Below are 27,599 nucleotides of genomic sequence, written 5' to 3' on the forward strand. Positions count from 1 at the left end.
CACCCTTTTTAATTATTTTTTTTATTTTTTAATAAATAATGCAATGTTGTTGTTCTTTTGATGCTTTAGGCATGAAAAAAAAGTTTAATCAGAAGGCAGGTAAATTTTACAGTACAGTAAATGCTAAAAGTGTCCAAAACAAAAGATCCACAAGACAGATCAATGCAGACAGCTTTTAAACGTAAAATCAACATTGTGAGGCAGGTCCCAAAACAACCTTATCTCTCTCTCTGCAGGTTGTGGAGCCATTAGTGGGTGTTGACTGTTAGCTTTTGTCTCCTTTCAGAGCATCGCTCAGCTTTGTTTGTGCACAGGAGTTATATGCGCAGCACAAAGCCAGATAGCCATTGAGTAAATTATCCTTCTGTCAAAAATGTCTCGAAAGAGCAGGCCTTTGTCAGAGCCACTGACGTCATTGTCCTTTAAAGTCATGTTGTTACCACATTGAGCGCAAGTGATGTGCAGGTGCACAAAGATGGACCATACTGCTTTTGCGGTCCTGACTTTATTTTTTCTCTTTCTCAGCGTGACTTGCTTTGCTGCAGTTGAACCAGATGCTGTCTCCTGTACTGAATACCAGGAGAACTTTGATGGCTCCTGCTACGAGTTTGTGGGTCTGCAACGTCCTTTCCTCAGTGCCCAGAAATGGTGCGAGAGAGGAGGAGGACACCTAGCCTTCATCTTGAATGACGAGACGCAGCGGTTTCTTAAGAGGCACCTCGATCCCAAAAAGAACTGGTGGCTCGGACTGGCACCTGCTGCGCCAAACCTCACGCTGGACACTGCTGCCTTGCAGGGTGAGGGGTCATGTCACATCAACTTAACCAGCGATTGCATAAATGTAGCTTTTTTTGTATGTCAAATATTACTATTATTATTTTTTTAATATTTCCGTTGAATTATGTCCTGATCACGTTTGTGTAAAGTTTGTTTTAGAGGGTCATTTTATTCTTAAAAATATAATGATGTTATGGTACTCAGAGTAAAATGAATAAATAAGTCTTATTTTTGTTTATACAATAGATTTCTTTTAAAAAATTGACTATATGAAAAGGAAATTGGAATGACTATCATCTCTTTGAGCAGGTTAAGATAAGACATAGAGTAGTTTATTTGTTGACCCGACGCCAGAAGTTCATTACGTACAGTACATCCCTAAAAGAATCCATGGTTATTTCTCATTTACAATGACTTATTAAGTGGCTTATTGTCAAGTCCATGATTTACAATTGCTCTTTCATTCCCTTGACAGAACATGAGACATTATTCATAATGCATTCTAGATCCTTCTGTTTTGTTCTGAGCCATGAAATGTTACTTTCGGGTGAGCTTATTTGAACTGTTTTCATATCAAAAGCAATGATGCATGTGATTTACCCTTCCCTATCTTCAAAACTAGTTTCTCTGGCATGGCTGGATGGTTCAAATGTCAGCTACAATAATTGGGCGAATGAACCTGATGCACAAGCAACCTGTGGATATGTCCTCAAAAAGTCAGGCTACCGGTGGGAGGCGTCAGAGAATTGTACTCAGGAACTGAGCTTCATTTGCCAGTTTGGTATATACACTCATATCCAATCAATTGTGTTTATGATTATGTTTCATCCATTTGAAATATTTTTTTTCTCTCTGGTTTGGTTTCAGATTCGAGGAGATCTATTGCATGCGAAGGCCAAAACGCCACATTGCAGTGCGGCTCTGGTCAAGTCATAGAGATAGACGACAGCTTCTATGGCCGAAAAACAATTCACTACTGCCGGACCAAACTCACAGCCACACCCACATCTCCTGTGGAGGAGTGCACTTCGACAGATGTGGCAGACTTTGTAAAAGGTATTTGTAAGGATACTCTGCATAATGTTACTGTGGTTTAAAAATATATACAGTATATCTTACGCGCTTGTGTTGAACTTTGTAGTGTATTGCATTTGCATTCAATCTTTTAGAAATACAGTACCGGTATAGAATTTATTTTCAAGCTTTTATTTAGGTTCCATTTTTATTACTTTCATTGCAAATTCCAATACATGGTAACAGTGAAATAACTATATATTTTTTTAGTTTCCTATATTGAGGCCTTTTATATCATTCCAGGCAGTTGCCATGGCCTGCAGGCTTGTCAAGCACCAGCAGATGCTAAATCTTACGGCGACCCATGTCCTCTCTTAGGAAGTTACTTGTCTGTGGGATACCGCTGCAAAGATGGTCAGATATCCTCCTTTCACTTCTCTGCTCCAATCAAAGTTGCCATTTAGTAACCTCTAAATATTTTAGTTTAGCGCATAGGTTTGTTAATACGATTGTGTTTATTTATATTCAGTGATGTGATTTGTTCTCAGGACTCCACTTGCTGATAAGTAAATTGGCATCTGTGTTTGATAATGTCACAATCAACATCAAGTGGCTCCTGCAACCTTATGAGGGGAACCTCACATGTGCTTTGAATGCTGGAGATGGCTACACTATTGACTCCATCACACCAGAAGAGTGAGCTATAATTGATATTGCAGTATATTATATTGTAATATATCTTCCAGCCACAGCATTATGGTTATAAACGCAAATAGGCATGTTTTGTTACGTCTGAACATGATGGGAGAGGGTGCAGACACAGAATGCAGGAAATCATGGTAGACATGTGGGTTGTGCTCAAAATAATAATCTAATATGAAGGTTACAAAAAATAGACTACATCGAAAACCTGCATAAAAAGTATCAAAAAATAAAAAGAAATAAACTTTTTAAAAAACACTTGATTATAGGCTCAGGAATCGAACTTATGAGGACAATGAGGCACAGACAGAAACAACCACATCAACTTCAACAATGACCCGACAAGAACCTAACGGAAACAGGAAATTAAATACACTCAAAACTGATGAGACAAAGAAGGAACATCTGGGATGACACAATAGGAGCAGGGAGCTGAGTGGCAGACACAAGGGAAGTGGATTAACGAAGACAGGTGGACGCAATCACACCGACACAAGGGGATCAAGAAACATGAACTAAGAACACGAACAAAAGAACAAACAACCCAGAATGCAAGAAGACAAATCAAAACCCAGAGCAGAAAACATAACCGTTTTTTTTTAACCATTATCAAAGATTGCAAGTAACTTCAACACCTTACCTTAGTCAATAATTAGTAAAAGTAAATATATGATAAATTTACCAAATTTGGACATCAGAGGTTTCTACCTGATACTTGACAAACTTCTGACTTTGCAGCATAAATCATAATGGAAAAGAAATGTTCACTGACGGTCTAACAAAATGGAGCCTTTTTGCCTATATGGAGGCAAATATTATTTGTCCAAGTGGTCTCACAATAATGTTTTGACTCCTTGGTATGCAATTTACCTGCACAAATACGTAAAATATTTATTATTAGCACTAAAGTTACACATATTTAATATGGATATACTGTACATTGCAAACTTCAATCACAAAAACAATAATACAAATGATTAAGTTAATACCTCTGCACAGTGTCAATCCAAATTCATCATCATATCACAGATTGAGATTTGAGAGATTTTTTCAGCCATGTAAAGAATGTGCCTTGGTTTAAGGTTTTGGCACAGTATATACAAGCCCAGATGGTGGCTTTGTTGAACTGTTTTTACATGATTTGACAGAACGGAAAGCACGGTGATGCACACATTCAAAACCCCTGGACTGTTCATGGTCACGGTGGAGTGTTCCACCAGCGACTGGCATGTGACAGCTCAAAAATCCATAAGCATCCAGGAGCCGGTAGGTCAGTTTGGAGACATCAAGTGCTACAGCGCCAACACATCAGAAGGCGGCAGTAATTGCAGCCTGCTCTACAGGGGAGAGCCTGTTGAGGTTCAGGTCGCAGTCGAGGCAGGTCAGTTTTATTAAACTGCTGGGTAAACATGTTGTAATGTAGCATTAAATGAGCAAATATTCTCTGTTCAAAATAGGCACAAACGTTAGTTTTGTACTTCAGTACAAGGACCGTTTGCTTGCAAACTCCTCTGCTGACCAAGGGATTATACCCCACAACATTACCTTGAATGCAAGTGCAGTGGAGCAGCTTGGGCGTGGCTGTAGCAACCTGACTTTAACGGCCTCCAACAAGGTCACCACCCAAACAGTGTCCACCCAATTCGAGCTGTGTCTTCTGGAGCCTGTTGAGGGGCTGCAGGCCTCTGTGATAACGGAGGACGACCGGTGTCCCGACTCCAGTGACCTCATTATCGGGGTCTCGCTGGAGCGTGGAGCCCCTGTGCAGCTTCTCTTCACACTGACTGTCAATAATGTCACTCGCTCTGAGACCAGAGACATGCTCAATGGAAGTTTGCAAATGTTCACCTTTGACAGGCCAGTTGAAGGTATGTCAATCGGCTTTGATTCATACTGTGCATTTTCAAAGCCGATGAATAACGTTTTATTTTTTTTTATTTTTTTAATGTAGGACAATTTAAATTGAATGTGCAAGCTGTGAACACTTTCTCGACATCTGACTTTAACGTGAGCCTAGAGAGTATATTCCTGGCATGCAAGAACTACTCTGAAAATATGGTATGCACTGCACAAAAGTAATGATTAATACTAGCATATGTACGTTGTCAACTTGCATTTTCATACATTACAACATACTCCACATTATGGCCTCTTCCTTTGAGTTTTCTAATTATAATCATCCAGTTACAATAGGTGTATCATAGACTTTGCCTTTAAAAAGAATGTTCTCCGTTTTGATTGAAAATGTCAGGCAGATTTTAGGTTACAGTTGCAGTTGAAATGCCAAGATTTTGTAATATAAAAGAATCAGATTAAAATAATTTAAACAAATATTGCTCTTTTAATGTGACCTATAATATATGCAACTCAATAAAATTAAAGTCAGAATTGAACCCACAACCTCTGCTCTGAGGCAGATTTGCTAACCACAATTCTATTCCTATATTTTCTTACTATTGATAATTATTATTTTTGCTTTCAAGCCTCAGCCTGAAGGTTTGTGCACATAGCTAAAATGTCAAACCTTGCTCTCATCAGACAAACACACATTTCCCCGCGCATTTGAGAGATTTTGTTAAGGTCTAATGAGTTTACCTTGTTCTCTCTCTTTAAGAATACAAAAAACAGGCATTTGACTTAAAATTAGAAATAATATTGCAACCTGAAACCACTGTATGTGAGTTGTGAAGGGTGTACAATTGCTGTTAAATTCCTTCTTCTCATTCTCAGACTACTGGTGTGTCTTATGACTTGAAAGTTGTTTCCACTCCAGAGTCTGTAGTTGACAACACTCAGAATGTCACCCTCAGCATTAATGGAAGTGTGTCACTGCCCAGCAAAGGACTCAAATTTAACTGGAAGTGTAGTAAGTACAAGCATTCGTCTTCCGGGAGGAATTTTGTATCATGAATACTTCAAGTCACTCTACTACAGGTTGTGCAAAATAAGGCCATAAAGAGCCCGTTTTGTTCCCTGATTTAATAAATTAAATGAATCACTTAAATTTTGTTTTCATTTTTATTTTTCATTGAATCCCTTGCTTGTTGCATTGTCTTAAATATTAAAATGAATATGATTAAATTGAACAATTTAATACACATTTTAAATAATTACAAATTAAGACTAGCCCATACTTAAAATTAAGTATTTTACAAAGGGTGTATGAAAAAAACTAAGCGTTGTGTATAAGAAGCATTGAAGTGTGTTCCAAACAAATGAGTTCTTTTGGGATAAAAGTGCTTCAGCAAGTGTTAGGGGATGGGGACAATGTTGAAAAATAAATGTTAATTGTTAGATAAATGTTAAAATCCTTTGCCCCTTTTAGTTTTTCTGATGCTTAAAACTTTTCATACACACCACATAATTCACATCTTTGTGTCTTGAACATGAAATATGGCCCTTGAGCAAAAGGTTTGCCCACTCCTGCTCTACATGGAGGGAGATCAAGCTTTCCACAGCTTGGTTTGTCAGTAGTATTTGTTCCCTCTCTTTATGCTGACTTTAAAGTATGATACCTTAATTTAGTGACTTGAACTCAATGGTCATACCTGGCTTACGGTGAACCTCATTTGTCATGTTTCTTTCTCTTTGTTCCGGCTCAGGGGGGGACTGCAAATGCAGCAACCAAACAAATGACGAAACCATCGTAATAGACAAGCAGTGCCTTCCGACTACATTTGAGATGGCTGTCTACACTCTGACTGTGAAGAAAACAGCCTGGTTTAGGAAATGGGTCAAATTAGCTTCTGCTTCCAAGTGCATCACTAGTGTTCCAGAGGAATTCAAACATGTCTCAATTAGGTAAAATCCTGTGATTTAGATCAAGCATTCTATTATTTTGTCCAAATGGTGTCTTTGTAATGGATTTGTGATCATTTTAGACATAAGTAGCAATAAAAATGATGTTTTGCTATTTGGGTTCTCATCTTTACAAATACAGTTGTGACAATTGCACTTCAATTACTGTGAACAACCCTGTGAAGTTGAGACTGAACTGTGTGGCAACTTGTCCAGATGTGGACTGGTACATGGAGGATTCAAAACCACTGATGGCAAGTCTGAAACCTGCCGCTTTTGTCAATGTGTGATGTATATCACTCTGGTGGGTAGCCACTTTAAAAAGAAAATCTCTACCTTTTCTAGGATGATCTTGAAACCTGTTATGCACAAGCAGGAAGAAGGCCACTTGTGAAAAAGCAAGAGGGCAACTCTGATTTTTTTGTAAACAGCCAACAGCTGAAATATTCAAGGGACAATTTGCTCAACATCACTGTGATCGCTCAAGGTGTGCTTCTTAAATTCACCTCTTGAATTCATTGTCAGAAATTGGGTCACAGAAGGAGTCAATTTCTCTCTCTTAATTGAAGCATCATCCAAACTACACAGGTACAATGATTTGACTTTAATGTAACTGCTTTTCTAACATGAATAATACTGATGGTAAATGGTAGAGGACAATTAGCAAAATTAACTAATTCACAGCCTTTGATGGCTATAATTGTCAACATCATTGGGCTGGCAGTGAGTCAGTTAAAACTTGAAAGACTAGCTTTTTGTGATTTCTTACTGTAGGCTCATTCAACAATTCATTTTTGTCAAACCAGGAACTTCGGAGCAAGGTTATGCCAGGTACACCCTACCTATACCGGATCCCGAACCAACTCAAGCCCCCACAGACCCCTCATGCAGCATCCTTCCACTCTCAGGCACTGTGCTTGACTCATTTGAGATCACCTGCCAAGCTAGCTCTTTTTGTTCTTCAGGCTGTCTTTATTGCTTCAAGACAGACACGGGTGAGAAAATTCAACTTAGTTGCCTGCCAGTGCAATTGTTGATTGAAATGAAAAACCAACCTGCTCATTTATTTTGAAGGCAAACAACTGCGCTGCAGTAATAAAGAATTTGTGAAGTCTATCCTATTACCTGTTGGAGATGAAAAGAACAATTACAATTTGACTATTGTGGTGACTGTAAAAAACGAATACACAGAAGCTACCACGACAATACATACTCAGGTAATCATACAAATTAAAATGAAACAGAGTAAATGGGCACATCTATGTTATGGAAGAAACGCTTTTAAAGTGTTGATGTTAAGTTCTTTAAAAAGTATTTATTTCTTAAAGGTTCGTAAAAACAACTCCAGTGCTTCCGTGGACGCTCTCCAGTCAGTTCTAGAAGATACAGTCTCTCAGTTGGAGGAGGATGGCCTACTCTCTGGTGAAGCCCTTGGCCAAATTGTCACCTCTGTAGCAGACATGCTCAACACAGAGGCTGATGAGGAACAGAAGGACGCAAGGACGAAGGTATTTAGGAATAACGGCATTACCGTATGTCCCGGGACTTGCGATACCAACGCATCTTTCCTTGACTTCAGCTCAGAGAGCAGATGCTAACCAAAATGACAACAGTGCTACAGGACTCCCCGTCAAACACTAGTCATGAGGTACAAGTGACAGCTAAAGCCGTAGCTGGACTCACAAAGCGCTCAGATGAGCTCAGTCCAGCTGCACAGGTACTGATCAAAATTTCTGATCAACTTCAGCTTTGGGAGAGAAATGCTTATTGTTTGAACTATTTAAGTCTGATCAACTCCAATTCGTTTTTGTGTTAACACCTAGGAAGAAGCAAGCTCACTGTTAGTTGACCTGAGCTCTTCCCTCAACATCATCAGTGTTAACCAGGATGGGAGTGGTGATGATGGAGAAGTTGTTGATGGAGCGTCACCAATTGTTGAAGCAGCCAGTAATATTTTGAATGCTTCCTCTAACGTAAGAGCAAAACTACCATTTTTTCTTTTGTTTAGACACTTTCGAAAGCACCAACTAAATAACGTGATCTCTTCAGGAAAAAGTTTCCAATTCCCTTCTGACTGGAATGAGTAATGTACAAAATGCCTTGTTGAATCATAAAAAGTTGGACGGAGAGCCGATCATCATCGATTCTAATCAGATCAGTGTATATGTAAACAGGTGAGAGCTGATTGTCTTTAACAGGTACATGTGTATATTATTGAAGATTCAGTGATACACACTCACACTTGCAAGTAATGTAACGTAAAATTATACCTTTGATTGTAGTTGAAACTGCAAATAAACTCTGGTTTTCTGCAGGGTCACTCCAGGAACCATGCAGATGCAGGATATACACATCCAGAGGAGCAGCGCCTCTAGATTTTCCTTTCCGACGCTACCTTCTGATGTTCTCTCTCCAGATGATCCTGTGGATGTCAGAGTAAGTGTATACCATTCTACAGTGCAGATATAGAATGTTTTACCGACCTTAAAATGTTAATAATGTTTGAACTACATGTTATATCTCATAGATGATGAGTTTTGAAAAGAATCCATACTCTTGGAAAGGTGGAAACATTTCAGGAACTGTGGGATCTGTGTCTCTAACAAGAACAAATGGCACAGTCATCCCTGTTAAGAATCTGCCTGAAGAGATTGAGGTAGTAAAACTATTAAATAACCAATATTAAACATTGTATGAATATGTATATGTGTCCTCACTAGTGTGTTTTTGATTTAATGGGGTTCTCAGATTCTCTTGCCCAGGCCGGACGTTGGACAAGAGAACAGTACAGTTCTGGATCTGGCCAATTTCAGCACAGTAATAATTGAAGTTCCCTCACCTGATGTTACACTGGTGCTAAAAATGGAGCCCTCTGAAAATATTACCTTTGTATTGCTTCTGGGATATAAGGATTACCCAACAACTGAGGATTACGTGGCCAAAACCGAGATGCCTTTGGAGAATGTAAATGAAGGTATATTGAAAAAATAAGGTTATTGTGCTTTATATATAAAATCAAAATATCCTGTTTTTTTGTATTAAGTAAGGCTTACTAAGTGATGTGTTCAAACGTGACTGACTATCAGTCACTAGTTTTGCTGTGATTTGAATTTTTAATCGCAGGATAATGCTGTCGCCAAGGTCCCAGGTGCAACAGCCAATTATACAGTAAATGCCTTGTTGTAGAGCACAACCGTTCATGACAAAAGTTATGTTTGTGGTTACAAAATAGAATTCTGCCTACCACTACGAAGCCACACCAATATAGTCTATATAGTGCGTAATAATACTGGCCTTATGGATTAAATTTGTATAGAGTAAAATGAGCTGAAGTTATTGCTGTTAAAATTAACATTTGGTAGCCTTGAAAGTGCAATATTTAAGAAAAATACCATACAATTTCTTGGTTCAATAAATGATAAATTATTTTCTTTTAAAACATTTACCACAGAGGAAAGATATACTTGGGTCCTCGGTCCTAAAGACAGAACAGGAGATGTTGGTGTGCACTACCTGGTCTTGAAGCCCAAAGTAGAACCAGGCGTCAAATCTGTTAATGCCACAGTCAGTATTGTAACCATTGCTGCCCAGTGCAAGTACTGGGATGAAGACGCGTCATCTTGGAGCGAAGATGGCTGCAGGGTAAGTGTGAAAACTTTGGACCATCTTTTCAGGTGACTCGAAAAGCATCAACCGAAGCTGTTTTTCCTTTTTTTTTCTTTCTACAGGTCGGCCCACTGACGACACCTTTGCTCACTCAGTGTCTGTGTAATCACTTAACTTTCTTTGGCAGCTCTTTCTTTGTCATGCCAAACTTGGTGGATGTAACACGCACAGCCGAGCTTTTTGCTACTTTCTTTAACAATCCCGTGGTTGTGTGTTTTGTGGGGGCCATTTTCTGTGCTTATCTTCTAGTGGTTATATGGGCGCGCAGAAAAGACATCCAGGACTCAGCTAAGGTAACTCTGAAAAACAGCAACAACAAAAAACTTCCCATACAGTATTTAGAACACGCTTAAAATTGTATTGTAAGATCTGCACAGCCCTGTTGAAATGCCAGGTTTTGGTTAGGACAATCCTACTAAAAATGCGGAACTTTATTTGGAGTTATCAAATGCACTTTAAATTATACAAACTGCCTCCAATTTAACATGAGGTTGAATTTGATGGTAAATTCTGAGCACACATACATTTCCAATTGTAAGAAGGTATGCACACTTTATCACAAACATACACACACTTACTTAAAACACAAACTTAATATGATCATGTGATCATATTAAGTTAACCCGTACTTCAGGCCACTTATAGCCACAATATTTTGTGGTTCGCTTAATTTTCTTGTTCCCACTTTCATAAAACTGTAATAAAAATCATGTAATAAGAATAAAAAAAACCTGTTTATTAGGGAGTACCTATTTAGCATATTATAAACATTTTTCATGACTCATGTTTTTTCTATTGTTGTGTGCATTATCTTCAAGGTCAAAGTAACAGTGCTTGAAGATAATGATCCACTGGCAGAATACTGTTACATGCTGACAATCAGCACAGGGCATCGCCATGGCGCATCTACCTCCTCACAGGTCAGTCACATGCTCCTGCCCTTGAACAGTAGCATTGGAAATCTTTGTGTCTCCTAAGCAAACATCATTGTCCAGGTGACTATAACCCTACTTGGAACAGAGGGGGAAAGCGAGCCCCACCACCTGACTGATCTTGAGAAACCCCTGTTTGAAAGAGGCGGAGAGGATGTGTTTCTGTTGACCACACACTTTTCCCTTGGAGAGCTGCAAAGCATCAGGCTGTGGCATGACAACTCTGGCACACACCCCGCTTGGTAGATCATTTAGCTGATGACTTGACTGTTGAGACTGGCCGTGCATTTGGTATCTGTGCCTTTTGTTGAGACCTCTGACTCAAACCAGCTGTTTATACCATCTCTATCATGTTATGAGAGCTATAATTTCTAAATATCCCTATAGAGTACTATACAGAACAGTACTTTCTCTGACTAACCTGTCAGAGGATGAATTGAAAATTATTGATGTTATTTTCAAAGTCTCATTGGTTAAAAACATTGGATTGTTCATAATTTCAACATAATCTACTGGACTCAGTGCAACCTTGAGAAATGCTATGAAATGGAAAAAAAAGAATTCTGCATGCAGGTATGTCAACAAAGTCATGGTGCAAGATCTGGAGAGTGGTCAGAAGTGGCATTTTCTCTGTAACTCCTGGCTTGCTGTCGACGTTGGAGAGTGCACCCTTGACAAGGTCTTTCCAGTGGCCACTGAGGAGGATCTGAAGAGATTTAGGTCTGACCCAACTCAGTGTGATCATTGAGGATCATCCACAAATATAATGGTGCTGTCATGTTGTTGCCTTTGATTTTGTTATTTTTTTGCACTTCTAGCAATCTGTTCTTCATGAAGACAGCTAAGGATTTCCGTGACGGGCACATCTGGTTCTCGGTCATCAGTCGACCTCCATGCAGCACCTTCACTCGTGTGCAACGAGTATCCTGCTGCTTTTCCCTACTGCTCTGCACTATGTTGACTAGCATCATGTTTTGGGGCATCCCCACAGATCCATCAGAGCAGACCATGGACCTGGGTATGATCTGAGTCTAGATGGCATTTTCGTGCAATAAAAGCAAAAGTTTCCATGGTCAGTGTTCCAACAAGTTTCTTGTTAACACAATCAGTTCTTGTGTATGTTCATAGGTCACATCGAATTCACCTGGCAACAGGTCATGATTGGTATTCAAAGTTCAATCATCATGTTTCCTATAAATCTCCTCATTGTGAGCATCTTCAGAAACACCCGTCCACGAGCAAAAGCTCCAAAATCGGACAAGAGCAAGCAGGGGAAGACAGTTCGAGTATCACCCTCGCAGACGTCTTCTCCTCAGAAAGAGCAGAAGGACATCACTCCAGACACCGTCCTGAAGGTGAGAAAATGTCAACAGTCAATTGTTCTATGTACCTTTTCACTTTTTGTTTAGAAGTGTGGCATTCAGCGATGATCCCCTGAAGTACGGTTACTTTCTTAATTGTTTGTGGTTTCTCCCCAGGACATAAAAAGAATAGCTCAGTCACTGTCAAAAGCCATGAAGAGTCCCTTGCCTCATTTGGACCTTCGACCTGGTCAACAAACTGATATCAACACTCTTTTGTCTCTGGTGGAAGACATCATCAGGCAGCAAAACCGAACTTCCTCTGACTTTTACACAGATACTGCCAAAAGAGAGCGCTCTATTCTCAGTCTCGGGGCAGTTGATCTCCAAGGTAATAGATGAAAATGAATTTGTCATATATTGCTTAAATACAACTCTTTTTAAAATTCTAGGAGTACATGATAACACCTTTCATTACAAATGTCCAATTGTGCAGAAAAGACTGTTTGGGGCAGTCCAGAGAAGACCTCAGATGGGGTTGAGAAGAAGAGCAACAACAGCAGGTATCTTTACAGGCAGCTGCGTCACGTTGAGAAGAAGCTGGGGTTTCTGGGATCTTCTCGATTTCCAAACCCAGACAGCTACAACAAAGCCATGCAGCAAGTTCAGGGGATGAAGAATTTGCTGGAATTTCACCTGCCGTCACACAACCTCGATGGAGAACAATCGGAGCGTAGTCCTAGTCCAGACGAGAGTGCCAAAAAGGGCTCTGGCAAGAAATGCTGTCAAGGGGGGCTGCCATGGTGGTTTGTCTTTATCGGCTGGATATTGGTGATAGCGACCAGCGGTGTGTCTGGATACTTCACCATGATGTATGGACTGACCTATGGAAAAGATCGTTCCATAAGCTGGTTGATCTCCATGGTGGTGTCCTTCTTTGAAAGTTTGTTCATCACACAACCTCTTAAGGTGAGCACAGTGTAATGCGTAGTGACTCATACATTTGAAAGGTCAGAAATGATCTTAAAATCAAATACTGCCAAAAAAGGTATGAGGAATACAATTTACTTTCTCCTAAAAATAACTCACTGCCATTTACAATGTCTCAACCACTCACAACAAAAGTGAGTACACCCCAGAGTGAAAATGTTTAAATTGGGCCCTAAGTGTTGGTATTCTATGCTGCCTCTCTTCTTTAGCCAGCCAGGATCCCATAAAAGTGCATCTATCAGTGCTGAAAAATAATGACGCTCACACATTTTCCCTCAGTGCTATACTCGCAATTTTTGTAAGTGCTTTAGGCTCTAATGGGTGTGTGTCACGTTATTTTGAATGGACAGTAATTACCATTGTATAAGACTGGCTACGTATTAGCAAAGCACCATCACATCAGTTTTGTCTTGTAGAAAGATATAAGAAATTATTTATGTACCAGTGTGTGAGGGGTATCATCACTGTGGTGCGATAACGCAAGCAAACATCTATTACAGGTTCTTGGATTTGCTGCCTTCTTTGCACTTGTGCTAAAGAAAGTGGATCAAGAAGAATATGGAGAGCCTCAGATTGATGAGAGCCTTAAGAATTCTGGTACCTTCTTGGTGCAATCAATATGTGCTGAACATCCATGTGCAAACATGAAAGACTAAACACGCTATTTTAATTTCATGCGCAGATGATCCTGATAGGGTGCGAGCAGCACGGCGAGATAGCACATGCAGTTTCTACCAGCCACCACCTCCAACGGACATAGAGAAGATGAGGAACAACATGATTAAAGAGCAGAAAGTATTTGCTCTCATTAGGGAGATTCTGGGTAAGAACCCAGATGACTTTGTTAAAAAAAAATGCTGCACAATATGTCGTTATAAAGTACAGTGGTGCCATGAGATATGAGTTGTCATTTAGACTTTTTTTTTTTTTTGCTTTGACGTTAGCAAAAATTAGAAATGTGGGTGCTCGAAGTGGCAACGAACTCAACTCGCTTCACAACAATAAGCACTTTGGCGCCAATACTGTAAAAATAGTCTTATAGCTGTTTATTGCCACTCCCAGTTTAGTTTTATTGTCAACAATTAGATATAACTAAGAAGCTTACATATTATGTATTTAACTTTGCCTTACAAAAAAAGTGTTAGCTTCATGCTTACACATAAAACGATCTACTAGCTGAGCACATTATGGGAAATGCTATAGCTGGGCTCAAGAAAACTAACTTTAATATTATTGCAGCTGTACAGATTTAAACAGCTTATTTTTTAAGCACAACATGTAACAACACATGCTTGGATACACTAACAAATTCTAACAGACATATTCTATCTATAATGGTCTTTGAAAACTGACTGGATGTACTTACTGCACGGTTATTGAGGCAAGACAGTCTCTTTGCATCTGTGCTTAACCACGTGGCCAAGCCATGCACACGAAAAGGCGCAGAACAATTTCTACTGAATGAAACAAAACTGTGTGGCAACACTTTCTTCACAATCTATTTAACTATCATTGCTGTGTGTTTGTATAAAACACAAAACCATAGAGCACTGTTTTCCTACATTAAAACACTTGACTTTTTTTGCGGGGCGGAGAGAAAGCCTGGTCCAGATCAATAGCTTTTCCTTTCATTTCAGCTGGTACATTTATTTGAAAAACAACTAGTTAAAAGCATTGTCACGGTTTTAACCTGCATCTCTCGTGTAATGCAGCCTACATGGGGTTCATGTGGATGCTGCTTCTGGTGGCCTACGGACAGAGGGATCCCAATGCTTACTTCCTTACCCAGCACATTCGCCAGAGCTTCAGCAAAGGCATCTCAGACACTATGAGCATACAAGATGTGTTCAACTGGGCAAACACAACTCTGCTCAGCAACTTGTTCGGAGAACACCCAGGTGACAAAATAGCATGTAAAGTGTTTGATAACATTTAAACACAATGGATATGGACATGTTTTGGGCTGGGTATTGTACTGAAATGTCGGGATGAATATAGAATGCAGTAAGTATCTCTAAGTATGCTGTGAGTATCACTGATCATACATTTGCAAGAGAAGTGCTGAATCAAATATAGTACAAATAATTTTGCAGCATTCAAAATGAGACACACAAACATAAAATCCAGCTTGTACCTTTGCATATACATTTTTTAAACCATTTCAGAACATTTTTTTACTTTTCGACTTTAGTGCACCGTGCCTGAGAAATAAAATATAAATAATACATTTGCATTTATTTGTATCTGATTGTTTTTTAAAAAGCAAATATTCAGTACTGCATTTTTTGTTGAATACTGTAATTCAGTGGCATAAAATAGTAATAAAAAATAGGAATAAAACCTGTTACTGTCACGTTCTGTCTGGGGTTTTCGGGTTTTTGGATTTAGTTTAAGTAGTTCATGGTTCATTTCGTCATTCATTCGTGTTTTTCCCTGCATCTGCCTTTCTCTGTCTCGTTAGTTTTATCTCGTCCACCTGTTGTCCATGTGCCCCTGCTCCTCTCGTGTTAGCCTATCCGGTTCCCCTGCCTCCTGTCCCCATCCAGCTGTAGTGTGTTGTCAGTAATTAGTCTCCTTGTATTTAAACCACCGTCCCTCTGTTGCTCTTGTCGGATTATTGTACCTCGTCACTTCGTGTTCCCTGTGCCTCTCGTCCTCCAGTCTTCCCCCGTAGTCCCATTTAGTCTCGTGAGTTATATTCCGTTCCTCATTTATTTTGCTACTTTGTCAAGGTTTTGTCTTCTGCTTTTCCTGCCCTGTTTTATTATTAAAAGAGCACTTTTGTTTGAGCAAACCCTCTCCGTCCTCCTGCGTTTTTGAGCCCCTTTCCCTCCACCGCCTCACGTCGCCATGCCTAGACGTGACAGTTACATTTACACATAACATTACTGCATTTTAATGTAAAGGGAGTACTTGGAGTTGCAAAGTATTTTGGTTGATATTTGATTCTAAAAAAAAAAGAACTTCTCTAAACCTTTGACCGCCTTTCTAATTTTAAAATTGTACAGTACTTCTCTCACAAGTTTTTTTAAACAGCCAAATGACAAGAGCATTGTATCAACTTATACATTTCTCCGAAGTTAGTTTTCTGTGTCTCTATTCTGTATCGCTGACACTCAAAGTTGACTTCCTTTTGAAAACCTTTTTGAAGCCTTGCAACAGCAAGGTCTTGTCAATCACAACATCAAAATGTGGACAGCAGGATAAGGAGAGAACATTTGAAAATTTAATGTTGTGCACTTTTTTAGAGAACAGCAAGTTGTGAAAAAGGTACTGCTGCACCGAAACCTTGGACGTGCATTCAAAATTTTAGCTAAGTTCAAAGTAAAGCTTATACCAATGCAGAAGCTTCAAAGCAAGTTGAATCGTGGGCCAAATTGTACTTCTAGTTTCTGTCGATCAGCCGTTATGACTAAAGTCAAATCACTTTTAAATATGATCGTCACACCTTTACATAGTTTTGAGATCAGAGGCCAATAAAAACTGTTCCAAAGAGGGATCAGTCACAAAAAATGCTTGTTATGTATTGTAAAAAAAAACGTTTTAAAAGTGGAAAATAACTTGCAAATGTAATATTTTAGTCAGAACCTTGAAGTCGTAATTAGCATTTCGAGGGCCACAAAAAATGATGTGGTGGACCGGATTTGGCCCCCGGGCCTTGAGTTTGACTCCTGTGTACTAGTGCATTTCATGTCCATTCTAAAATACACCTATAGCCTTTTGAAAATTGTGTATGCCATTACTACGGATTGATCATTTGGATAGGAAAAAAAAAGCTGCTAGATCATTGTAAATGCTATCACTAATTGTGTTTTTGCTCGTTACTGGTATCAGGCTTCATCACGGACGGAAACTCAAAGCTAGTGGGCAATGCTCGTCTTCGCCAGCTGAGGGTGCAGAAAAACTCTTGCAATGTGGCGCGGCGCATGCAACATGCTGTGCATGACTGCCATTTGCTGTACTCATGGGAATCAGAGGACATGGGCTCCTATAGTCCAGGCTGGAATGACTCTAAGGCTGAGAATACATCAGTGAACCTCCCCAGTCCCTGGAAGTACCAGTCCCAGAGTAAACTGAGGGCCTATCCCATTTGGGGAAGCATGACGCTGTATAGGGGAGGAGGCTTTGTGGTGGATCTGGGACCAGATTTAGAAAACTCCAGCAGGTTGTTTCCAACACGTGTATTTTTAACATCACATGGAGAGTTGTGAAAAATGTATACGAAGTGTAAATCAACCCTGCGCTCCCACCAGATCCCTCCAGTATCTGTATGAAAACCGTTGGTTTGATGCGCACACCCAAGCGATCTTTGTCGAATTCACCGTGTACAACGCCAATGTCAACCTCTTCTGCATTGTCACACTCATGCTAGAGACCACAGCTATAGGTAAAATGTCAATTATGCGCTATGAGACGGAAATGTATACCCCTCATGTTTTCAACATCTGTATTTTTAATAATCAGGGGCTTTCCAGTTTCGTAGTGAGCTGCAAAATGTTCGTCTCTACCAATCTACGGGGGGTCTCCACATCTTTGTCATGGCCTCTGAAGCCATCTATTTTCTCTTCATTCTACACTACATGTTTGTTCAGGTAATTCCTGTTGATTAATAATGTATTTTTAGCAAATTTGCATTTTTATTACGCTCAAGTGCTGGACAGAAAATGGAGATCCATGCTTTGTTGAATAGAATATACATCTACATAAAGGCTAAATTACAGGATTTTGCACGGAACAGTGAGCTCATGCAAATGCAGAACTAACTGCTAAATTGCCAACAGGATCTGATGTCACTCACAAGGCCACTCCGTTTCGAAAGCGTGCGTCAGTACATGATTACATGATTACAGTGCTCCTCAAGCCACCTTAATGACCAAAATTAAAATATCGCCCAAAAAACAGAGGCATTTATTTTGCTACTTTTAGTCCTAAAAAGCACATTTGTTGTACTTACTGTTAGTTAAACTCAACCGAACTGTGACCGAAACAAACTACTGTCCAGTAACTTCACTCCAATATATTTAATGGTATTTGCTTCGCAGGAGGGATTGATAAAATTTCAGTTTCTTCTAGTTGGGAAACAAATGAATTGGATTAGGAGCTTAGTCACTCAACAATTTATACTTGTAAGTCAAGGTCTCACTCTATTTCAAATGTGCCTCTAGGGAAAGCTGATGAAGCAACAGAGATGGGCTTATTTCAAGAGTAAACTGAATCTGCTCGAGCTGGCGATCATACTTCTCAGTTGGAGCGCGCTGTCCGTCTTTATCAAGAGGACTCTGCTGGGGAAGCGAGACATGGAGTACTACCAGAATCACAAAGACCAGTAAGTTTTGCACATTGCAGCAAACTGGGAACATACTTATCTTCAAAAGTAACAACTACCGTAGTTTTCAGTGTTTGCACAAGCAAAGCAAGTAAGGATTCTGTAAAAGTTTAAAAATATTAAGTTTTGTTACTTTATTACCGAAGAAAAAAAGACTGAAAAAAAGAGTCTTAATTGTTCCCAAGATTTCAATTAATAATGTTCTTGTTTTAACATGATGAGTTTAACATTATAATTTTCACACTTTCAAAATTGTAGCGCGGTAATATTTAATGTCAAATGTGTTACCATGACATCAGACTGTAATATTGAATCTTTTGGGGTGGGGGGCTGGCAACAATATTTTTCCGTTCAATATGACAAAACTTTTAATCATCAATAGTAAATGAATCCTGCAATGTCCTCAGATACGCCAGTTTTCATGAGACGGCCAAGGCTGATGCAGTGCTGGGCTATCTGATTGCCTTCCTGGTGCTGCTCGCCACAGTCAAACTGTGGCACCTGCTGAGACTCAACCCTAAGCTGCACATGATCACAGCAACACTCCAGCGAGCCTGGACTGATATCTCCGGCTTCCTGGTGGTCATGACCATCATGTTTCTGGCCTACTCCATTGCTGTGAGCAGTTTCCCACACCGCAAGAGCTGATAGTTTCCTTTCTGCTTTGTTGACATTCTGTGAACAAAGCCAAAAAAAATCATAGAATAATTCTTTGAGGCTATAAAAATGTCCTCAGCGCTATCTGGCAGAATAGTAGGTGATGTGATCTTGTGGTGAGACCAGAACATAAATGTTGGTTAGTTGCCCTTCTATTGATGATCTTACGCTTTATCTACTGGGAGGAAAGTTAAAAAAAAAAACCTCGGATTTGGTAATGCTATTAGACATTATTACATTTACAAAAGCACAATGTAGGCCTATAGAAAGACTGCAAAAGTAGGTACACTATACATATTTTTTCATGGAAAAAAAATAACTAAAACTCCCTCTTTCAGGCGAACTTGATGTACGGGTGGAAGCTGTACTCCTATCGCACTCTATTTGATGCTGCCCAGACAATGGTCAGCTTGCAACTGGGCATCTTTAATTATGATGAGGTAAAGGTTTTTCAACTTTTAAACCCCTCATACTGTAACATATGAATCAGCTGCACTAAAATACACTCTTATTGTGTCCTCTGCTTTATGTCTGAAAGATTCTTAATTACAATCCCATCCTGGGTGCTTTCCTCATCGGCTCCTGCATCGTGTTTATGACGTTTGTGGTGCTCAATCTCTTCATCTCTGTAATCCTTGTGGCCTTCAGTCAAGAACAGATACATCACAAGGTAACACAGCCCATATTAGACAGATCATGATAACATGATAAGACATGATAGTGATAACAGCACTGTTTGATGAGCGATTGTTCGTAATAATTCCATTTCACAATGAGTTTTTTCTTGCAAATGTAGTAGTTATTTCAATCAAAGATGTGTAAAGTATATGAAATTGTAAAGTCAGTGTACTCTTAATTTAGAACAATGTAAGTAAGAACATGTAAAAAGTATTCATTGAAGTACTCACGTCCTCCTCATGTATGGAAGTCATGTGTTTGATTATGTGGGGTTTGCATGTTCTCCCTCCCTGTGCCTGTGTGGGCTTTCTTCAGGTACTCCAGTTTCCTCCCACATTCTCGAAGTAACCTGCACGTTAGAAATATTGCATGATCCAAAATTGTCCTTAGGTGTGTTAGTGACTGCGAATGGTTGTTAGTCTGTGTGTGTCCTGCGATTGGCTAGCAACAAGTTGGGGGTGCACCCCGCCTACTGCCTGAAGACAATTGGGATAGGCTCCAACACACCAGCGATCCCAGTAAGGACTAGCGGTTAAGAGAATGGCTGGATGATCGACGAAATACTCAAGCATTTTTTTTAAAAGCACAATGATCTTAAATATACCGAAAAATAAATCTGAATATGCAAATTCAAATACAGTATTGCCCAATAACACACTAATAGTTAGTTATATAGATATATATAACTAATATAAAAAAAACTAATATATAACTATATAACTTGCAATATATATGCAATTTGATTATTGAACTTCAACAGATGGATTTACCCACATTTCTCATCTGTCACCATCTATTTTATGAATTTTTAAAAATGTGAGTTCTGCCAACTTATATCTTGATCTTAAGTGCTCAGTATACCCTGTACATTATGGATTGCTTTTTCTATGGCAAGAAACAGCGAGCTCCAAGGGGTCTGAGTGGGTCGGAAGAACTGCAATTTACATTCATGAGCTGTGGTTGACCTGTTGGTTTTAGTCCACGGACTAATATTTTGAAAACACAGACAAAACTGTCTCTTATATACTCCTCAAATTTCAAGTAGAGTCCTTTGCAGTCTGCATTTTTATGTAGACACCCATAACAGCATGTGATAGTCCTGTAGCTACTTTGTTTTGTTTTTGATTGTCCATCCATCCATTTTCTATTAAATGTCAATTTCTATCCTGTCTTGAAAATGTTGCTTCTGTGACAGAAGTCTATCAGATGAATTAAAATAGATAGCACACTCAAAAATAAACCCACTGTGATTAAAAGTGCAAGTAGTTAGCAGATCATGAGGCAAATGAGTTTAAAGAAGTGGTTCTTTTTAAGACAAACTAGCCAAGTAAAATTAGAAAATAATCTAATAACCTACATCCAGACAAAAAAGTTACTTTAGTATATTTAGCTCTGGACTGAAACGAGCATTTAATTGATTGTGCTTTATTGCAGCCATCTGAGGAGGAAGAGATCGTGGACATGATGATGATGAAAATTTGCAGTCTGTTCGGAATCAAATGCAAGGCTAAGGCAGAGGATGACAGCCTGACCGAGAAGGCCGGACTCTCGTGTGTTGCGAATAACGGAATTGCCACAATTTCTCCAGGGAGTGTTGATAAAGACTCTTATGTTCTCCTTTAGTCAACAATGTTTAAAAAAAAAAAAAATGTAACACAGTGTTACTTTTTTTTTTTTTTTTTACTAACACAGTGTGTGCTTTGCTTCTGTTGTAGTTTGTCTTGGTTTGCTTCATTTGGTTCCACTGTGCTGTTGAATGCATATCAAGGCTCCTGTAAATTCATTATTTGTTAACTATATTCATCAGTTATGTAATGTAAGAAAAGCTAAATCAGTTAGTCTGTGTAAGTATCGATATGCATCAAATACACTGACGCAATGCTTTAATCATGTTGGTGTATTTGATCGTGATTGAGTAGTTTAGAATATTTGCTAAATGTGGAACATTGTGTTTGCATAGGAATTCCTAAAGAAATGTTCTTATTCTTGTATAAACCAATAAACTTTTCCTTTTTCTGTAGAGTAAAATGTATTCAATAACAATCCAATGACTTGACTGTGGAACTAAAAAAATGAACTAACTTAAAATAAATGAAAGCACATGTAGCATCATCGTGTTTATTTCAATTGTATTATCAGAGCATTCAAATAAGAAATTCTTTAAGTGTACATTCAAAATAATGAATCTGGATCTGGACAAGTATAAATAACAGTATTGCACATAACGGATGCTTTTTATTGGAAGCTGTTGAAAAAAAAAAACTGCATAAATCAATCAATTGTCCAAATGGATTCTGTATAAAAATGAAATATGTTGCAGAAATAAATCAATTCTTCATCAATATTGTTGAATTTGTGGTTCGTAAATTGCATTCGTTGCGATGTCGATTTGAAATGATTTCATCAGAACTAGATTAATGTAAAGTCAGAGGTCCGAAGTACACCACCTGCTACCAATCAAAACAGTAAAAATTGTGAAACAGCACCGCGTGAGATTGTGCAAGTGTTCCTAATAAAGTGCCCGGACGGGTGTGTGTTTTTTTGGTGTGACGTTTTGCGTCACCTGTGTGGGCGTGGCGCACGGTGCCACTGGCACTGTGTCGTGGGTGCCTTTGGAGGGCGGTCTGAGGGGCGGAGACGAGATCGCGGGTGTGTGAGCCCGAGTGAGGAATCGACACAAGCACTGCGCACGTTTAGCAAGCTGGACCGAGGTAGGAACAGTGGCGTGGACACGTTTTTGGAAACTTTTGTTTTCCCCCTAGTACCATCGGGCATAGGAGAGAATAGCCGTGACGTCACGCTTTTGCCCAACAGTGCCCGGCTTCCGCCCTCTTGAGGGATTGCGATGCCCTCTGACTTCGTCGCGCTTTTCAGCGGGGAGCTCGACCTCAACTTGTCCGGATCGCTTTGCTCGAAAGGTAAGCACTTTCTTGACACCTCATGTTGTGTTTTTGCTTGACACCTGAAACGGAAAGCCCATCTCGCAGCGGTCAAACCGGTTTAAGTTTATTTGACTCAACATCAGTGGAGTGTGGACGCGGCTTGACCCATAAACATAAGCGTGTGCTCGGATAGGGGCCGAAACAAGCCCTCAGGTTAACGTGAAAAGTTCTACTTAAGTAGAAGTGATGCATTTCTGCTTCTGGTTGATATTTCGTTTTTATATACCTACTATACGAAGGTATTGTCATCGTAATGTAGTACAATGCAATTTCAGACTGTCAGACTGTCAGACTGAATCCCAGTCAGTTATTATGTATGTCAACAACTTTAATTGAATTTGCTAAATGCATTTTCTTTCATGTCCTGCAACTTGCTGGCAACCGGCTCAGGGTATCCCCGCCCACTGCCCGAAGGCACCAGCAAGCCAGCAACCTTAGTGAGGCTCGGTGGCTTTAGAAAATGGATAAAAATTTCTTTCAAATTAAAAGTCATCAAAATTGTCTTTACAAAAGTGATCTATGCAGCCCCCGTCAGTCTAAACACAGCAAAACAGAACACACGTATAGCAACTGCCATTGTTTATTGCAATATTGGATTTGCTTCTTGTCAATTTGTGCACAATTTCAATCGTCAGCTTTTAAAGCAGTTAATATCTTAACCCTGAAAGCCGCATCACTCGGTCACAGATATTGCAGTGGCAGCTAGGAGGGCAACCCCAAGTGAAAACAAACTCTCCCAAACTCTCTGTTTAACTATGCAAACTAAAATTTGATTAATTGATTCTAAAAATATTCAATAGCTGCCGTGACGGAGCTGTGTGTGGCTTGCAGATGAGTGAGTGAGTGAGTGAGTGAGTGAGTGAGTGAGTGAGTGAGCGAGTGAGTGCTCGAGTGCTCGAGCATCTGAATGTGCAATCGAGCCTTACCTGCAGATTCCACATATTGTGCTGCAGTTTTTTTCTTTTTTTTTCCATGATGTTTTAATACTCCGCACAGGGCACCAGACTGCCCCTAAATGGTGACTTTTGTGCATAAAAGTTGAGTGCACGAACATTTTTCATTTACTCATGCCTGTTTGAGCTATTTTATTTTTTCGGTGCTGAAAAACAATTGTATCAGTAACATAGTAAAGTCAAATGAAAGTTTACTTTGCAAGTATTTGTGCCCCCTAAATTTTCTTCTTGTGCTCTTAAAATTTCAAACGTTAAAACATCACACTTTTCCGTTCAATCTGTGAAGTTCTGAAATGCAAAGACAACTATCTCTAAATAGTTTTCTTATATTGACACCCAAGCAAAGACTGGTCAATCATTAAAAGGGCTGGCTGCGCAGTGCGTGTGTAAACCCTGGTTTAAATTGCTGGATTAATATTGACTCTGCTGTGTTAAGCAAACTAACAGGCATGTGCTTCGAAATACTTGATTTCCTAGAAGAGTTGTTGATATCTGTTGGGGGAATAAAATTTGGGGTAAATCGTCAAATTTGACCTTGTGTTTTACAACGATTCTGTTTTTCTCTCATCAATTTGGAACTCAATGTGAGTTTAGTTTTCTGAAGAAAAATGTGTGCCATCTACTCTATGACATTATGGTGTGCTTGGAAAAATATGACTCTGTAATGTGCAGTCATCTAAAAAGGCTGGCCCGGCATTGACTCCATTCAGGGTGTTTTCTCACAATGCAGGACTTTCACCTGTCAAGGACATTTCACGCCAGGACAGGTTTACACACTTTGTATATTTTCAATGAATCCAAAAGAGGTTTGTTTTTCCAGGCATAATGCTCAATTAAATTGCGGCGGAGATCACTCACTTGCTACCTTCTTTTGAATCTCATTGATTTAATCATTGACTTTAAACAAACTCTAGTAAAAAGACAAATCTTGTTCAGGTCAAAATATCACCTGCTCTGGTATTTACTGCACACTCATGACTTTGTTGGAGCCGCACGTTCCAATATATGAGTGGTTTAACCTGTTGTGAGCATGCTTGGACAATGTGTACTACACAAAGGAATCTTTAAAGGTTGAACTCAGTCCCTTTACCAGATACTTATCAAGGGCATCTCGAGGCAAAAACAGCGGCAGAAAATTGCCCAGCGCTGACTTGATCTTATTTTTGTAGGGGAAGGAAAAAAATGTTTTCTTCACAAGTGTTCATATGATATTCTGACTAATTTTGCATTTGTGGAAAAATAATTTAAGCAGCAAAATCCAGTTATTTTTATCCATCCAAGCCGGTGCCCCTTTTGCCTCATCACAATGTCTAAGGGCTCACGTTACAACCAATCAGGAGTCACCTATTTTTTCGGTTTGGTCTTGTGACCTTTGCAAGCTATGTCATTTTCACTAGACAGCAAGTAGCATTATGGCAGCCTCCTAAGATGGATAAAGACAGGTGGATTTTTTAAGAAGTTAATATTGGCTGATCAAATATAAAGTAGTTTCCCCAGCCCTAATGAATGAATTATTCCATTTCCTTTTTTTTTTTTTAAATTCCATGAGTGCAAAGTAAATCAGAATGCTATGTTTAGTCTACTGGGGTCACATACGACATAAAAATGGCCTCAATCGAAAATCTTAACATTTTTTCTAGCCACATAAATGTCACCGCAAATAATTTGAATGAGGGAGACCTTTACAAAAGACCTCATCCATCTCATTTTTTAACATTGTCACACGTGTAAAACGAGGCTTTTTAAGGGATATTTTTCCAGGAAAGTTGAATTGTTTTCCAAATTATACAACATTTCAAATGTTGAGGTTCCACTGTAGAAGTGTATCTAATTTTATAAAACGGTTTTATGGCAAATAATTGAAGCCACCAGACTCCGATTTGAGCTGGTGGTCAGGGATTGTGCCTGAAGCGCTGCCCATTTTCTCCAGCTGCGTGATGTTTGTGAAAAATCAAACCTAATTGTTTGGGCACATGATCGTATTAGTTTCCTTTAAAAACATTGGTTTTGATGAAAAGTGTTGCTTTGGAGCAAAATTTGCCTCAGCATGTTGGATCCATATCAACTCCTCCTCCAAGGTTCAAGTTAGTCGAGTTGGGTTTGATGTCATTTGTAAACAACTTTGAATGCGTGTAAGTTGATTTCCAATATGGGTAGAGATTCTTATCATATGGCACTGAATTTGCCAATCAGCTGCGAAAAACCCAGAGCACCTGTGAGATCTAACATCTCGGGCTCACGTTTCCTTCCACAGCAACATGCATCTGACGTCATTAAATATTAAGTGAGGGCAATGTTGGCTGTCAAGACTCTTTCCGTTGGCTGATGAGAGACACTGCAGTGAAGGTGTCTTTGCAGCAGTCTAATATTCACATCCTGAAATAAAATCTCAATTAGATTTGCTGTTGCGCTGTGGAGAATAAGAATGGAAGTTCAGCTCAAGTTTTCTTGAAGCAATCAAGACCCAACAGAATAATGTTGAGAGGGATTACATATTTTCATCAAACTTTCAGAATAATACAAAGAATGCGGTGTTAGGGTTTTCAACACTTGCCCTTGTAAAAAGTAGTGGATAAAACACATTGAAAATACAATTAGCGTGAAAACTAATCTGCCCTACAAGAATAATGAAAAACAATGGCTTAATTGTTAATGTCTTCAGGTGCAAAAATTAGCATTGTGTATGTTATAGAAATTACTCTATCTTGGCGGTATTGACAACCAGTATGGTTACACTAGACTAGTCTTACTCAAATAGGGGGGAGGGCCTCCCTGGGGCGTGCGGTTGACCCCAAGGAAAAGGATTTGTTTTTGTCACCTGAAATGTAATTGCGATAAAATAAGGATTAGCATTTTTTTTTTCAGGCACCTTGATGCACTTGGGTTTTTTTTCTGCTGAGACCAGAGGTTTCAAACTCGTTTTAGCTTGCAGACCTTATGAAGGAGAATCTATACCCAAAAATAACAAAAGCTCATTATGCATGCTAATTCATGTTATGTTTATTGAATGAATGGAATGTTTTTGTTATTAAAATCAAATGGAATGCCTTTATTGTAACTGCACATAATGTGTAGTTCGCAGTAGGAATGCTGCTCCGACTGGTGCAAATAAATACAGTAGAATTAGTTTCACAAGAGTGCAATTGTTATTGACATTTTTAGTGTGTTCCTGTATTGTTGTTGAAATTAATACATTAAGGATTGTGTTTAGAGTGACACTTTTTCACATTTTACAAATAAATGTTAAATAATGTTTTTTTTTTTTATTTGGTCTTCATTTTGATTGAAGAGGAAAACTATTATTATTGGAAATCTTTTTTCTTTTATTTCAAATTTTGTTTTATGGCCACATTCACCAGGTCTTGACACAAACTTGTACTTCTTAAAACATAGGAAATCTATATAATTATCTGCTGTGATATTGAGCTGGAGGTCAATTATTTGCTTTTTTTAAGTCACTTCAACCTAATTTGTACCCATGTTTGAAATTTACAGTGGTTTCTTTAAAAAAACAAATAACAATTTTGAATGAGATAATAAAATGCTTGTTAGGCAAAAAGACCTTTGTATAATCAGTTGTGTAACACTGACTTAGAATAGTCACATTTCTGTAAAATTTCAATGTCATGAACACTGAATGGCCTTGATCTTATTCTTTTATTTGAACATCACTTAAACAGATTAATGAGGATTTACGATGGCTTTTGGAGATGAAGCCCTTGGTTCATTGTATGCATTCAAATGTGTATTTCAATATGTGCAAACATTTAGAATACCAAACGGTCAGCTAATATAGATATTTAACATTTTGGATTCCCGTTCTGTGTCAGCTGGCAGCCAAGCGAGATTTGATCTAACAGCCT

General features: G+C 39.0%; 2 protein-coding genes across 2 annotated transcripts in view; both read left to right on the top strand.

Annotated features, from left to right (window-relative positions):
* The first annotated feature begins 475 nt into the window (after nt 1-475).
* On the top strand, nt 476-21,947 carry pkd1l2b (polycystic kidney disease 1 like 2b). Its single transcript, XM_088413155.1, has 41 exons — nt 476-797; nt 1,400-1,558; nt 1,645-1,833; nt 2,095-2,205; nt 2,340-2,487; nt 3,642-3,874; nt 3,951-4,361; nt 4,445-4,551; nt 5,224-5,359; nt 6,096-6,294; nt 6,434-6,545; nt 6,637-6,778; nt 7,098-7,286; nt 7,366-7,508; nt 7,620-7,799; nt 7,871-8,008; nt 8,115-8,264; nt 8,341-8,465; nt 8,607-8,727; nt 8,819-8,947; nt 9,040-9,265; nt 9,743-9,933; nt 10,020-10,250; nt 10,776-10,877; nt 10,953-11,131; nt 11,463-11,609; nt 11,708-11,907; nt 12,018-12,244; nt 12,368-12,581; nt 12,687-13,159; nt 13,681-13,777; nt 13,863-14,003; nt 14,893-15,078; nt 17,015-17,345; nt 17,434-17,567; nt 17,645-17,772; nt 18,346-18,506; nt 18,914-19,124; nt 19,502-19,603; nt 19,702-19,833; nt 21,276-21,947. The coding sequence occupies exons 1-41, from the start codon at nt 476-478 to the stop codon at nt 21,462-21,464; spliced, it is 7,446 nt and encodes a 2,481-aa protein (XP_088269281.1). The 3' UTR covers nt 21,465-21,947.
* A 614-nt stretch (nt 21,948-22,561) lies between these two features.
* The window catches only part of nfat5b (nuclear factor of activated T cells 5b), a 34,720-nt gene continuing 29,682 nt past the window's right edge, over nt 22,562-27,599 (top strand). The window contains exon 1 of the mRNA XM_088412795.1: nt 22,562-22,759. Coding sequence (XP_088268921.1) covers nt 22,687-22,759 — 73 coding nt within the window. The 5' untranslated portion in view covers nt 22,562-22,686. The remainder of the gene's footprint in view (nt 22,760-27,599) is intronic.

This window comes from Hippichthys cyanospilos, chromosome 4 (assembly GCF_059441005.1).
Source record: "Hippichthys cyanospilos isolate Australia breed blue-spotted pipefish chromosome 4, RoL_Hcya_1.0, whole genome shotgun sequence".
In the NCBI taxonomy this organism is placed as follows: Eukaryota; Metazoa; Chordata; class Actinopteri; order Syngnathiformes; family Syngnathidae; genus Hippichthys; species Hippichthys cyanospilos.

What these genes read in the sequence shown, in the direction of transcription:
- pkd1l2b (XM_088413155.1), top strand. Translation starts at nt 476, where the DNA reads ATGGACCATACTGCTTTTGCGGTCCTGACTTTATTTTTTCTCTTTCTC. An exon ending in TCAGGTCGCAGTCGAGGCAG is followed by an intron (nt 3,875 to 3,950) that starts GTCAGTTTTATT and finishes TGTTCAAAATAG; the next exon opens with GCACAAACGTTAGTTTTGTA. An exon ending in CCACGACAATACATACTCAG is followed by an intron (nt 7,509 to 7,619) that starts GTAATCATACAA and finishes TATTTCTTAAAG; the next exon opens with GTTCGTAAAAACAACTCCAG.